The 12,970-nt window shown below is 38.0% G+C and overlaps 1 protein-coding gene across 3 annotated transcripts in view; it reads left to right on the forward strand.

Annotated features, from left to right (window-relative positions):
• Positions 1-12,970, forward strand: part of MAP2 (microtubule associated protein 2) — a 276,003-nt gene that overhangs the window by 223,327 nt on the left and 39,706 nt on the right. For all 3 annotated transcript variants that reach the window (XM_024738399.1, XM_024738400.1, XM_024738401.1), the window contains exon 6: positions 2,053-2,130. In XM_024738399.1, coding sequence (XP_024594167.1) covers positions 2,053-2,130 — 78 coding nt within the window. The remainder of the gene's footprint in view (positions 1-2,052; positions 2,131-12,970) is intronic.

A 12,970-nucleotide genomic window follows, 5' to 3' on the forward strand; every position in this document is an offset into this window, starting at 1 on the left:
GTCTTTCAATCTAATGTATCCTTAATATTTGATTTTCTGATTAGCACTCCATTGTCTATTAAAAATTAAACAATAAAAATTTCTCCTCTCCCAGAATAGTAATTAAAAATAATCTCATTATAGTCAATAAAATTTTCTTTGATTATCAAGGATTATTTTCTTCTAAAACAGAGAGGGAAAAACTTATCTAAAACATTAACCTTCTTTCTGTGGTGTACTTGTATTCTTTCAAATAAAACAAAACCCCCCTTTTTAAAATTTTTTTTAATTTTTACTACAATTTAAAGATTACTTTCCATTTACAGTTATTACAAAATATGGGCTATATTCCCCGAACTGTACAGTACGTCCTTGAGCCTATCTTACACCCAGTAGTTTATAGCTCCCACACCCTCACCCTTATGTTGCCCCTTCCCCCTCCTCACTGGTAACCACCAGTTTGTTCTCTGTATCTGTGAGTCACTTCTTTTTTGTTACATTCACTAGTTTGCTATATTTTTTAGATTCCACATGTAAGTGATATACACTATTTGTCTTTCTCTGACTTCTTTCACTTAGCCATAATGCCCTCCAAGTCCACCCATGGTGCTACAAATGACAAAATTTCATTCATTTTTTTTTTTTTTTTTGCGGTACGCGGGCCTCTCACTGTTGTGGCCTCTCCCTTTGTGGAGCACAGGCTCCGGACGCGCAGGCTCAGCGGCCATGGCTCATGGGCCCAGCTGCTCCGCGGCATGTGGGATCTTCCCGGACCGGGGCACGAACCCGTGTCCCCTGCATCGGCAGGCAGACTCTTAACCACTGCGCCACCAGGGAAGCCCTTCATTTTTAAAAGAAAAATCTCTCTTTTAAAAAAAGGATTGAGGGCTTCCCTGGTGGCACAGTGGTTAAGAATCCCCCTGCCAATGCAGGGGACACGGGTTCCAGCCCTGGTCTGGGAAGATCCCACATGCCGCGGAGCAACTAAGCCCGTGCGCCACAACTACTGAGCCTGTGCTCTAGATCCCGCGAGCCACAACTACTGAGCCCACATGCCATAACTACTAAGCCTGCGTGCCTAGAGCCCATGCTCCGCAACAAGAGAAGCCACTGCAATGAGAAGCCCGCGCACCGCAAAGAAGAGAAGCCCCCGCTTGCCTCAACTAGAGAAAGCCTGCGCACAGCAATGAAGACCCAACACAGCCAAAAATAAATAAATAAAATAAATAAATTCTTTTTTAAAATGGAAACTTTAAAATATGCCTTAGAAGCCCACAGGGCTTATTTAAAATAAATTTTACCACTGGCCTTGACTGATAAATATTTCCTTTTAAAATCCCTTACCTTCATATGAGTGGTCATAAAGAAGGTAAGGGTCTTGAAGAGGAAAACTTGGAGTGAAGTGTGAATGAATCCCATCTTTTAGAACCTTTCTCTCTTTGGTCCTTCTTCATGTGTAGTGCCAAGGCTAGAATATTTCTCAGCTCCCACTAGTACATGTTTCTATCTAAGGTTGCCTCAAGCTGTGACAGCTTCATTTTTCTTTTCTAAGAATACATACAGAGGATGGGTTTCAACATTATCATCAGTGGACAAAATGTTATTTAAAAAATACATCTCCTAAAATAACTGTGATTAGTTTCCATATCAAAATGAACAATAGAGAGCTCTAACATTTTTTTAATCAGTCAAGCCAAATCCAAACTAAAATGCTTGCCTGGGTAGGTTTGAATCTAGTAAATTAGGACCAGAATGAAATATTTTATTAATTGAACAAGCAGACACAAATTAATGGGATCAATGATAGAATTTTAGCAGCCATCTCTAATCCATTTTTATGGAGAGGACAAAATGATTTTTTTAAAAAATATTAAATGCTCTTCTTTTTTTTAGGTTTTCAAAAATATGTGAACCAGGTAATGGGGCTAAAAATAAGTCAAATGCAGCTTGCTATTGAGTCTTTCCCTGAATTTAATAAAGAGTCCTTTTTACAGATAGCAGAACTGCCTACACATCTACTGGCCTAATAAGATTAATTGTTGTATCTCATTTTTTCGTTTGTTTGCTCTTCAGCAGCTGAAGAGACAGCTAATCTGCCTCCTTCTCCACCCCCATCACCAGCCTCAGAACAGACTGTCACAGTGGAGGAAGGTAAGGCTTGCTGGACTCTGAGGTTTGTCTTCTAATAAGGGTAAATAAACCTCAACCCATACGCGCTGTACTTCTGTATGGGTTAGTATGTGACGCAGTTTGGGAGCTGAGCTGTCTGTTTCAAATAGTCAAGAAACAAAGACTTTAATTAAATGTATTATCACTTATCTATACAAAATCAAAAGTAGATGAATATGGTAAAATAAAAAAGGAAAAATCTGCTCGATAAAGGAAAAGATAACTTTGTGTTTAAATTGCTAACTAGAATAACTACAGAGAACCAGTTTACTTCATGTAGAATGTTTTGACAGAAAAGATACAATTTAATTTTATAAGTGACTGAACCAAAATACATTTATTGATGAAATCAACACATTTTTATGGAAGGGTTGGCAGGAACTGTCTCTGTTGTGCTCACTATTGTATTGGGCTTCCCCAGGGCATGGCCTGTAGCAAACTCTCAATAAATATTAATGAATAAATGAAGAAGTCAGTGAATGAATCTGATATTGAGAGTAGTGAACTGGAAACTGCGATCATGGCTTCTTTCCTGCTGAGACCTGTTATTGTCCATGAATTTTTTAATGCATTTACTCAACATGGAATGCCATGTCAGCTTTTCAGTTCTCAGTGATGAAGCAGACAGACGCCTTTGAAGAACATTCATTTAGAATCCGAGATGAAAGGCACTATTTAAAAGCAAACTATTATTGGTTCTCTGACTTAGATCAGGTAACTTTTGTCTATTGTTTGAGAGTTACAGAAGGCAGAAGAAAGCTTTTAAAATATATTGAAAGCTTACTTGTTTCAATATAATTTAGTTTTTGTATACTAAAATCAGAATGTTGATACTTCTCCATTTTATTCATTTATTTCTTCACTTATTTTTCCTTTTGTTGTCCCTTTTAGAGCTCATTTTGTTGTGCTAAAAATGGAAGAATGTCACAAAAGACCCACTGTCTTTTTATAATCTGTAATTAGGTTTGTTTAAAATACTTTTTGAATTCCTAAATGGAGATTATTCTAAATTACTGAACTATAAACTATCAATAAATATAATTTATTTTTGTCACAGATTTATAAACTTAAACCTTTTTTTAGCAAGGTCTTTTTTTCTTAAATGAGGCCTTTTTTTCTAATTTTGCTGCCTGATATAATGTTAAACTAAATTAGTCTAAGGAACAAAAGAAAATTTGAGGGCTACAAGCAGTGCATATAATCAGCGTCATTATAGCCACTGATTATTAGTTAACTCCTTGAAAATGTGACTTGATCTTTTAATTCATAGATTTGAAAGATCCATCTTGGCCTTATGTTCTTCTGTTCATTCGGCACATACCTATGAAGCCCAAGGTTCCTTGCAGTCTTCAGGTTCTAGGTATACACTAGTGAACAAAACAGACATGATCTATGCTTATAAGAAGCATGCAGTCTGGTGGAGAGCAGATATCCAATAAATAAGCTTAGCACTAGGAAGGAAAAGAACAGGGAGCTTTAAGAGAGAAGAGTAATCTTAGTTTATTGGATGGGGAGAAGACAACTTGGGAGCTGATCTCAGAAGCCTGAGGAGGTGTTGGCCAAGCAAAGAAGGAGGAAAGGGGCATTTTGAGCAGAGGGTCCAGGATGTGCAAAGGCTCTCAGGTGGACAAGCGCATGAAGTGCTCTAGGAACTGAAGGAGTCCTGTGACTAATGTGTGAGAAAGGGTAGAGGATTGAAGGAGCTTGGGAGTAAGCAGCATCTGACTTGGTTCAGGGGCCTGGATTTTACTGAATGCATTAGAAACCCTTCCGTGACAGCTGTGCTTCCCTCAGGTTACTGAAAATGTTTCTGAACCTGTACTTAAAACCTTCCAAGTGTCAGAGGATCCTCTTAGCCCAGAGAACGGTATGATGTTGACTCCAAAGTCAGCTAGAGGTCACGTAATTTATTCTTCTTACTCTTTTATGGGAGTTGGAGCCGAAAGGGCAGCAGGGTCCTCCCATCCGAGATTGACCCAGTCTGTTTCTGCAGGGTGGTACAGTGGATATAATGAAAATATAAATAAAATATAGAATCACTTTCACATTTTGGTAACTTAGGTGTCACTTTCCAAAGTAACTGTTCCTTCACATTTCGGGATTGTTTCCTTGGAGCCGTTTCAGTATATTTAGGGAAAATGTCAACTTACTTCCTACTGAAAGTAATTGGAAGATATTTTATTTTTAACATTTTTCAAACCAAGCCTGTATTTTTATTGAATTATTATTTTTTATTTTTTCAAACGAAAGCATTAACCTATGCGAAGGCCTAATGATTTGCTTTTAAAAGGATAACCATATTTTTGAGTTATATAGAAAAAAAGTATGTACTTTACAAACTCTACCTTATTCATTTAAAAGATCAGATATTCTCACTTTAAATATATGAAAGATATGTGATCTAGGCAATCAAACTAGTCCCTTTCTTTTATTTTAAACCACTCTTAAAGTACATATAACAACTTATTTGTCTTGTTTTATCAGAAAAAGTTAGTGAAAAACCACACGACAGGATTCAGCTTTTCAATTATTCAAACCAGTTGGTTTGTAAAGACCAAGCCAAAATTCCACTGATATACTACTGCTCACAGTGCACTGGGTGGAAAGAAAGCATGTGGATTTTTTTCATCTAGGAGATTTTTTACCCTCCTCAAAACACTCTCAAAGCAACTTTAATCTAAAGGCACAGTGAATGTCACAATTCAGTCCTTTTATACAAACGTAAAAGAGTTCTTAAATTGAGTAATTCAATGATTTTGAGGATATACTTACTTTTTATTAATTATCAAACATTTTAAAAGCTGTTCTTTCCCAAAGAGGAAGCATGAAAGCTCTCACTAAAAATAACTTAAGAGGTTAATTACTGTCATTTATGAATATCCATTTATTATAACTGATTTAATATTCATAATTCCCAGAATTTGTGCTTATTCTGGGAAACAAAGGGATTTTAATGAAAAAATTAAATAAGTAGCACGCTTAGAAAGGAAACCCAGGTACAGTGAACCAATACTGTACTATGTACGATATTTTCAACTTAATCTCCTTTTTCTTTTTGGCCTAACCATAATAGTTGTCATCTGGACTGAACTGTTAGAACTTGGAAGCCCGTGCACGAACAGTGGAAACATCTGAAAACAGAACCAGGAATCCTTCCGCCCTCTTAGGTTTGCTCCAAATCCTAGGGTGATGATTTCCTATGTCAATGATTTGGCCACATTATAACTGCTGATCTGAAGCAGTTTCCCTCCATAACATTCTGGGGCAGCAGACACAGAGGGCCAACTGAGGAGTCCTCATCAAAAGCTTGTAGAATGGAAAGGGCTTAGAGATGGTAGGAAACAATGTAAGTGGAGCCAGCTGCCCCAGGGCATGGGGTGGAAGCTGTGATGCCAGGACAGGCAAAATCACTGAGTCACTGATATCCCGAGACTCAGTCGCTCATAAAAGTGACTACTCATTTGTACCAAAGGGGACTGACATACCAAGACTGAATTTTATGTGGCAAACTTTACCCAATATAAATTTTCAAATGCTTTAAAAAAAAAAAAAAAAAGGTTTGTGTGAAAGCCAATTAGGGAAAATGTATTCTTCCACTGAAATCAGGTAAATTTCATTTTTAAAGATTATCATTATGCAAAGAAATTTATGTAAAAGTCCAAGGTTCATAAGGCTACCCTATCCTTTAAAATATCACATTAAATGAAACAGACAATTTTGTGGCAGAAGCAGAGACTCCATAAGCTAGTGTACTTATAGTGAAAGGAGACATTCAATCCTGGCCTTAAAGAACAAAACTGTTATGAATTCATTTTTCATAAATCTCTCAAGTCTAGCTTTGATGTGTCAAATGAAAGTAAAGAGCAAAGGTACATGACAACTTGTCTGATATACTGAAGACAGAGATGCTAATGTATATGGAATTGAGCATGATACTTGGTGCTTTCTCAAATACCTTCCCATTTAATCCTCCAAGCAACCCACACAGATAAGACTCACTTCCACTCTTGCCCAGGATGTCATGGCTAGTAAGTGGCTTATCCAGAATTTAAATCCAAATCTAACTCCCTACAAACAGCCTCACTGCATCCCTAAAGTTGTATGTTATTTAGGCTTTTACTGTGGGACAATGAATGTGAAGTGATCTTCTAATGAGAGTTTGTTGGTTACAAGCCACTGGACTGATTTCCTTTTTATCCAAACCACTCCCATGTAAATAATTCATTCGTTTATAATGTATTTATTTATAATTATTATGTATTTATAATTCACTCATTTACAATTTATTTATTATGTGTCCCACCTCTATTTGGGTATGAACTGAGACCACCTGCCATACACAGTTCTGTAGCAAACGAGGATCTCTTGTCTTCTAGCATTATCATTGGAAGCCCATGCACTGGTACACTGTCTGAACTTAGCCAGCCATGATCCTCTAAGTGTCACTTGCCTGGCACATCTCTGGGACTTGTAATGTAGATGGACTGCAGGCTCATAGGTCCTAAACAGAGACTTGGAGTGCATACAGCTCACAGTACCCAGACGGGACTGGGTTTTGCCAGACGTTCTTTTTTGGCGTTGCCTGGCTAAGGGCCAGACAAATACTACAGAGAAGCTACTTTTCCACTGAAGCATTTAAAGTTTTTGTTGTTTTTGTTGTTCTCTGATTAGTCAAAGTTTTCAGAATAGAAAGTACTGTTTCTTTGAAATATTATAGATCAGAAGCAAGACTCTGGGCTGTTTTCACATTTTGGCACTTGCAAAAAAGAGCAACAAGCAACAAGAAAGAGGAAGCCGAAATCTTCAAAAGGTTAAAACACCCACAGGGTATTGCCTTTAAACTATCAGCTCTCAGCTTTAAATTCTTTAGTTTTGAACTGTAGTCTGCTCTACTTCCCAGCACATGTTGAAAAGCAGAGAGGCAAATATGTCATTTTCACTAATTGATTGTCCATGCAATCTGTTGAAAGTATTAGAAGTTTTAGGAGGAACTTGTGTCCATAGGGAGTCTACAGCCTCAGGAGTCACTAGAGGAAATATGAATGGCTGGGGCTTGTGACAAGCCCAGGACTTAGGATTCAGCCAGCATTGTAGGCCACATCTCAGCCAGTTGTCTGCTCAGCTGAGAAAACATGCTGAGTTGAACTAAGAATATCAAAGGTAATTTTAGGTTTCTTCTATCCCATGTTATAATAAGCATCCTGGCTGAGAAAGTTCTGAGCACCCATCCAGAAACAACTTCCATTGAACAATCAGTAAATAATGTGCTCGAAAGATTAAAAGTATTCTCCTTTCAAAATGTTATTTTAGCATCCTTATGATTCCAGGTTCATTTCCAGCTGTCAGTACTCAGTTTGCTGAAAATAAGTTATTGCCCTAAAAACACAGTGCATTTTCAAATTATTGCTGTAATTTTGTCAACTCAAATTTTGATAGAAATAAAAATTATATAGATAGTACAAATTTTGAAAATCACAAAATTCTAAAATTATTTCTCTGTATAAGTAAATAAATAGTGATTAGCAAATTTAGTAACCTGCCATGTAGGCCTGAGGTGTAGTGTCTGCACTACATCAGCAGCCAGATATTGTTCTTTGTCATCATCCTTGAGGCTCATTGAAATATGCAAGAATCCAAGTGCTAAGCAAACTGATTGATCTACACTCGTGTAGCTAAGGAAGTATATTTAAATAATGCAGATTTCTAAGCCAAGACCAGGAAAGGAGAGAAGTGAGAGCAGTTCCTTTGGCATTCCAATGAGAAATATGCAATGAGGTGTTTGAGGTATAAAAACAGTCAGAAGCCAGTAGTGCAAGTGAAACTGCATTGAATAAAATACTGATGAATCTGAAGCCAACTCAGTAGAAATTCTCAGCTGATTGTAATCTCTATTAAGCTTTCAGAAGAGAAGCAGAACACAGGAAAACAGCTGTATATTGCTAGGTACTTTCTAAAACTTTCTAATATTTTCACAGTCATGCAAATGAGAACCAGGGTTTAAAAAGATGCCTAGGAGTTTGCATCCGAAGAAAAAGCTGTGCCAACTGTGCTCCCCTAAGCAAGACAGGAAAGAAAGATAATGCACTCTAGATTTTTCTTAACAGGACTGAAATTAAAAATTACTTTCTGGTTGAAGTCATTAACTAAAAATTAAATCAACCAAAATGCTAACCACGTGAGCATACTGGATAATTAAGGTTGTACGTCAACAGGACGGATTTCCCCCATAATTGTGCAGGCATCAGAGCCTAACAGCTTTCCTCTTTTTTAACTTATAAATATATTGATAAAAGCATGAGGAAAATTTATGTACTTGAAAGAATTTCTTCTAACAAATGTATTTGTTTGATAGTGCTTTGTTTCTATTCCAGTGTTCTGTTGTTGTTTTAACTTGTTTGAGGGGAATGTAAAGATAATTTCTATTATACAGTGGGGGTGTCAGAGCATTTGATTCATTTAGATCAATGGCAAGATTCCTGAAGGGATAGCTGAAATGCAGCGGCTACTGAAGCATGAGACTTCACTGTCTCCCATCCTCCATCCTGCTCTGCTGCTTCCATGGCCCCGTGTCCTCGTGCAGGTGTCTGTCTCGTCTGTCTGATCTTGTGTCTGTCTTGTCCAGTTTTTCCTGCAGTTTCTTCCTGTGTGTCTGTTTGTAGATGAAGGGGCTGAGGATCAAGTGGGTCCTCTACACAGGTTGCCCAGCCACGAACCTTCCGCCAGTGGGGAGAGGCGTAGGCTCCTAGCCCCCTCCACCATCTCGGTGTCTGTGCCTGATGATGACCCTTCCAATTCCGATGGGGAGTACTATGAGAATCCTTTGTTCAGTTCACAGTGGACTACCTCTAGTGTGCTCCCCAGTGTCCCAGCGCAGAGTGCAGAGGCCCACTTAGACCAGGAGAAAGGTGAACCAAGCATGGTCCCCTTTTGCTCCCCCTCCCCTGCCTGCAACTCTGACCACATGCATCGTACTAAGTGTGCCTTCATGTGTGGAGTGGGAGGGACAGGAGCCTGCTTTCTCCATATGAAAGTGAAGTCCCTATATAGCTCAGTCCATCCAAATGCCTCAACAATTTATGTCTAAGAAGCCTTATTTGAGACATGTGAGTACTTCCTTTTTATTTCACGGCTTCTGAGAAGGAAGCAAAAAAAGTTCAAATAAAGTATGACTTCTTTCTGCCCCTTGCAAATAAATCAGTGGGGGAAGAATATATTCTCTTACCCAAACCAAAGAACATGAACTTTAATATAATTTTATCCTCTTGGATACGTACTATTTCCAGGACCAGACTTCAATAGAGTTAGGTTTCTTTTTAGTGCTATGTTAATGTGATAGCTCTTTAAAAGAGAAAGGTCTGTTTAGGGTAGAATAAATGTTATGGAATGAATTTATTTCTCCAGATCACTTAATCATCTACAGAAACTACAGAGGCTTCCCTAGGTGACCTAAATCTTGCTTCAAATAAGTAGAAGTGAGCTAAAATGAGGGAAATGCTCCAAAGCTTTTGTCATTCCAGTCTCATGAAGGTGGAGACCCTATGTATCGTTGGCTCTGGTGAGGATAAAATAAGTGGGCAGTGGGCTGCAATTTATCTCATTCTAACAAGGTAGTTTTATAAGGAAAAAAAATAGAGCTCAATTTTTTTTTGCTTAGGTGAAGAAGTTATTTTCAAATGAGGAAAGATAACTTGCTTAAATGAAGAGTTTATTTTTATATGGCACAATATTTAATATAAGGGCAGAGAGTTCCAAGGCAAGAGCACCAGTGGCTCAGACACTCTGGTGGAGAAATATAACCCATATTGAGTACAGCTAAGTGAACTTAAAACAATTCAGAAAACGATGTGAATTTTTAAATAAAGAACAGGTGTGGAAATAAACATGATTTAGACAAAATGAGAAAATGGAAAGCTAAAAAATTACATGATTTGGAAAACATGTAAATTAAGTTGATAAGATTTCATCCAGTAAGGTGCTATATTAAAGCAGCTATATTAAAAGTCTCTTAGCTTTAATCAAAATGTCTAATTCTATGGCATTATAAAAATTGCCTTAATGAGTTAGAATCTGAATGCTTAAAATGTTACTGACATAATTTAAATTACAACAATGAAAGTTTCTGAGTGCTAAATGTGAGAAAATAGAAGTAGTCTTCTTTTTTTCCCCCCTAAGGATTTTAATATTTCTCAAAAAATTTCTTTCCATCTGTAGTCTTTCTCATAGGTCCATTTAAACAATGTATAATCGTTTCATAGGAATTTCATAAGAGTCATTCATTTGCAGAACTAGAAAACAGCTTATATATTTCCCTCTAATTTCTTTTTTTTGTATATATAAATTTATTTATTTATTATTTTTGGCTGCATTGGGTCTCCGTTGCTGCGTGTAGGCTTTTTCTTGTTGTGGTGAGCAGGGGCTACTCTTCTATGCGGTGCGCGGGCTTCTCATTGTGGTGGCTTCTCTTGTGAAGCACGGGCTCTAGGCCTGCAGGCTTCAGTAGTTATGGCTCATGGGCTCAGTAGTTGTGGCCCACGGGCTCTAGAGAGCCCCTTGGCTTGGTAGTTGTGGCTCGCAAGTTCTAGAGATCAGGCTCAGTAGTTGTGGCGCATGGGCTTAGTTGCTCCACGGCATGTGGGATCTTCCCAGACCAGGGCTCGAACCCGTGTCCCCTGCATCGGCAGGCGGATTCTTAACCGCTGTGCCACCAAGGAAGTCCCTCCCTCTAATTTCGTAAGCAATAAAATGGGATTTATTTTACTGACATTTGAAGTGTAAATGAGAAACAAATGAACACGATAATTCATGGCCTTCATAAATTTGTTTTTTACATTTTAATTGTTAACATTCTTCTGTGTGATATACATCTTTGGGGAGGATATTTTGGCAGTTTTGTTTCCACTCTATCTTTCCTTGGTGGTTTTGTTTTGAATTGCAGAAATGAGGCTTTATGATATGCACATTTTCTTTCTTCAGTGTCAAAGAGAACTATACAAGAACTATATTACTGATATTTCAGTGGTTTGAACAATCTGATAACAGTCATGTCCCAGAGGTAGACTTCTCTAAATAGTAGTGAAATTAACTCTTACCTGGACCTTATTTTTCAAAATATTTTACTTACTTCTTGAAAATTTTTACATACTCCAGTCATATAATGCAATGAAGGTAAAATTAAGTTTGGTAGTCTTTGGCCTTAAAAATACTAAATAAATTATATTTTAAAGAGTTTTGATGGATTTCATGATAAAGCTGATAATAAGGTAGTTGATTGGATATTATTTTGAGACCAGGCTTTTTATTCCCAAAGATTTCTTTAGCGAAGTTTGCGTGTTTTAAATTAAGTAACCAGAAATCCGTATGTAGGGGCTTCCTGCATTGGAGAAAACAGCACATGTCTAACAAATTTAAAGGTTTGTTTCAGCACATCAATGCTTCTATCTTTTCACAACCATCTGTTATCTGGCAGTACCATCTCTTATTTCCAGCCAGCTTTCCACATTGTGTACAACTTACTGCCATTTCCACTGAGGGTAATAGTGCAATAAAACCCTTTCAGCTCTCAAGTTTTAAAATAAAGAGCCTTTTCATGAGACTGTAAAAGGCATCATGATTTGCAGATTATGCATAATAATTTTCCAAGCAATACATAATGTCCATTGCATTAGGATATTAATTTGCACATCCAAATGGTAAAAGAGGTTCTTGTGAGGTCAATACAATCGAGCTGAAAGTGTTCCTTGAATAATGTTTCTGTTGTTTCATGTATGTTTCTGTGGTCATGATGTCAACGTCTTTTTCCTCCCTAAGAAGAAGAAATGCTAGCGAGTCCAATGGCCGAGGAAGAGAAACCTGCCACTCTTCCTGGGAAAGAGTGTGAGGCTGCCAAGGCCTCAGACCAGCCCAAGGGCCTCAGTGAGGGCCAAGTGGAGTCTAGTGCGGAGGCCCAAATAGCTCCTGAAGAGAGCGCCCCAGCAGGGACCCCGCAGGAGAAAAGTATAAAAGAGGTCGCGGAGGTGTCTCCAGAAGTAAAAACCCCTTCCTCTGCCGGGGAAGGTGTGTCTTTCTTAGGATTTGCATGTGTTTTGTTGCAAAAGATAGATCTCTCCAGCAGCTTACCAACCTGATGCCTTTCCAATGCTATTCCATCGCTGGGTCTTCTCATGATCCCAAAACCACTGTTTGAGACTTACCGAGCAGAGAGTGTGGCTTGTGCAGGTGCTGTGTGGCAGCTTGATTTTCCACTGCTGCAGCTGATTCCTGGTTTTACTTTGCCATGATACAATACGCTTTGCAGCCAGGCTGATGACACTATGTGAGCTTTTTTCCGCCCCCGCTCTTCATCTCAAATGTTTGCCAGTCACATTGCTAATACATGTATATTTTTATTTTTATTTTGGGGGACAGCAATTCATATGCTTTTCTTTCAGACTGTAGAGACGGATTTTGGCACATACAGGCTTAAACGGTAGAATCGTTTTTGTTTGCAACCGCAGTGTGCTATATTTTTTTATGCTTCAGTGAATACTGGTTTGGTTTCCTTGAAAGCGCCTGCTGATGCTTCTCATATCATTTCCTTTCCATGGCAGCCAACTCCTTTGATAATCACCATATCTCCTGAGTTTTCATTCATCTAATCTTTATTAGAAAGTTCGTACAGTATTTCTTTTCTATTGTGACAACAAGACACACAAGTATATAAGGTAATAATCATCCATTCACTTGCTCTTCAGGAGATGACTGAGTTTTATTCTCCAGATAATTTCATTTAGCCCTATTCACCACAGTGAAATAACTTTGACCTTAAAATACAATTGAGACTCTG

This window comes from Neophocaena asiaeorientalis, unplaced genomic scaffold (assembly GCF_003031525.2).
Source record: "Neophocaena asiaeorientalis asiaeorientalis breed wild unplaced genomic scaffold, Neophocaena_asiaeorientalis_V1.1 scaffold258, whole genome shotgun sequence".
NCBI classification, from domain to species: Eukaryota; Metazoa; Chordata; class Mammalia; order Artiodactyla; family Phocoenidae; genus Neophocaena; species Neophocaena asiaeorientalis.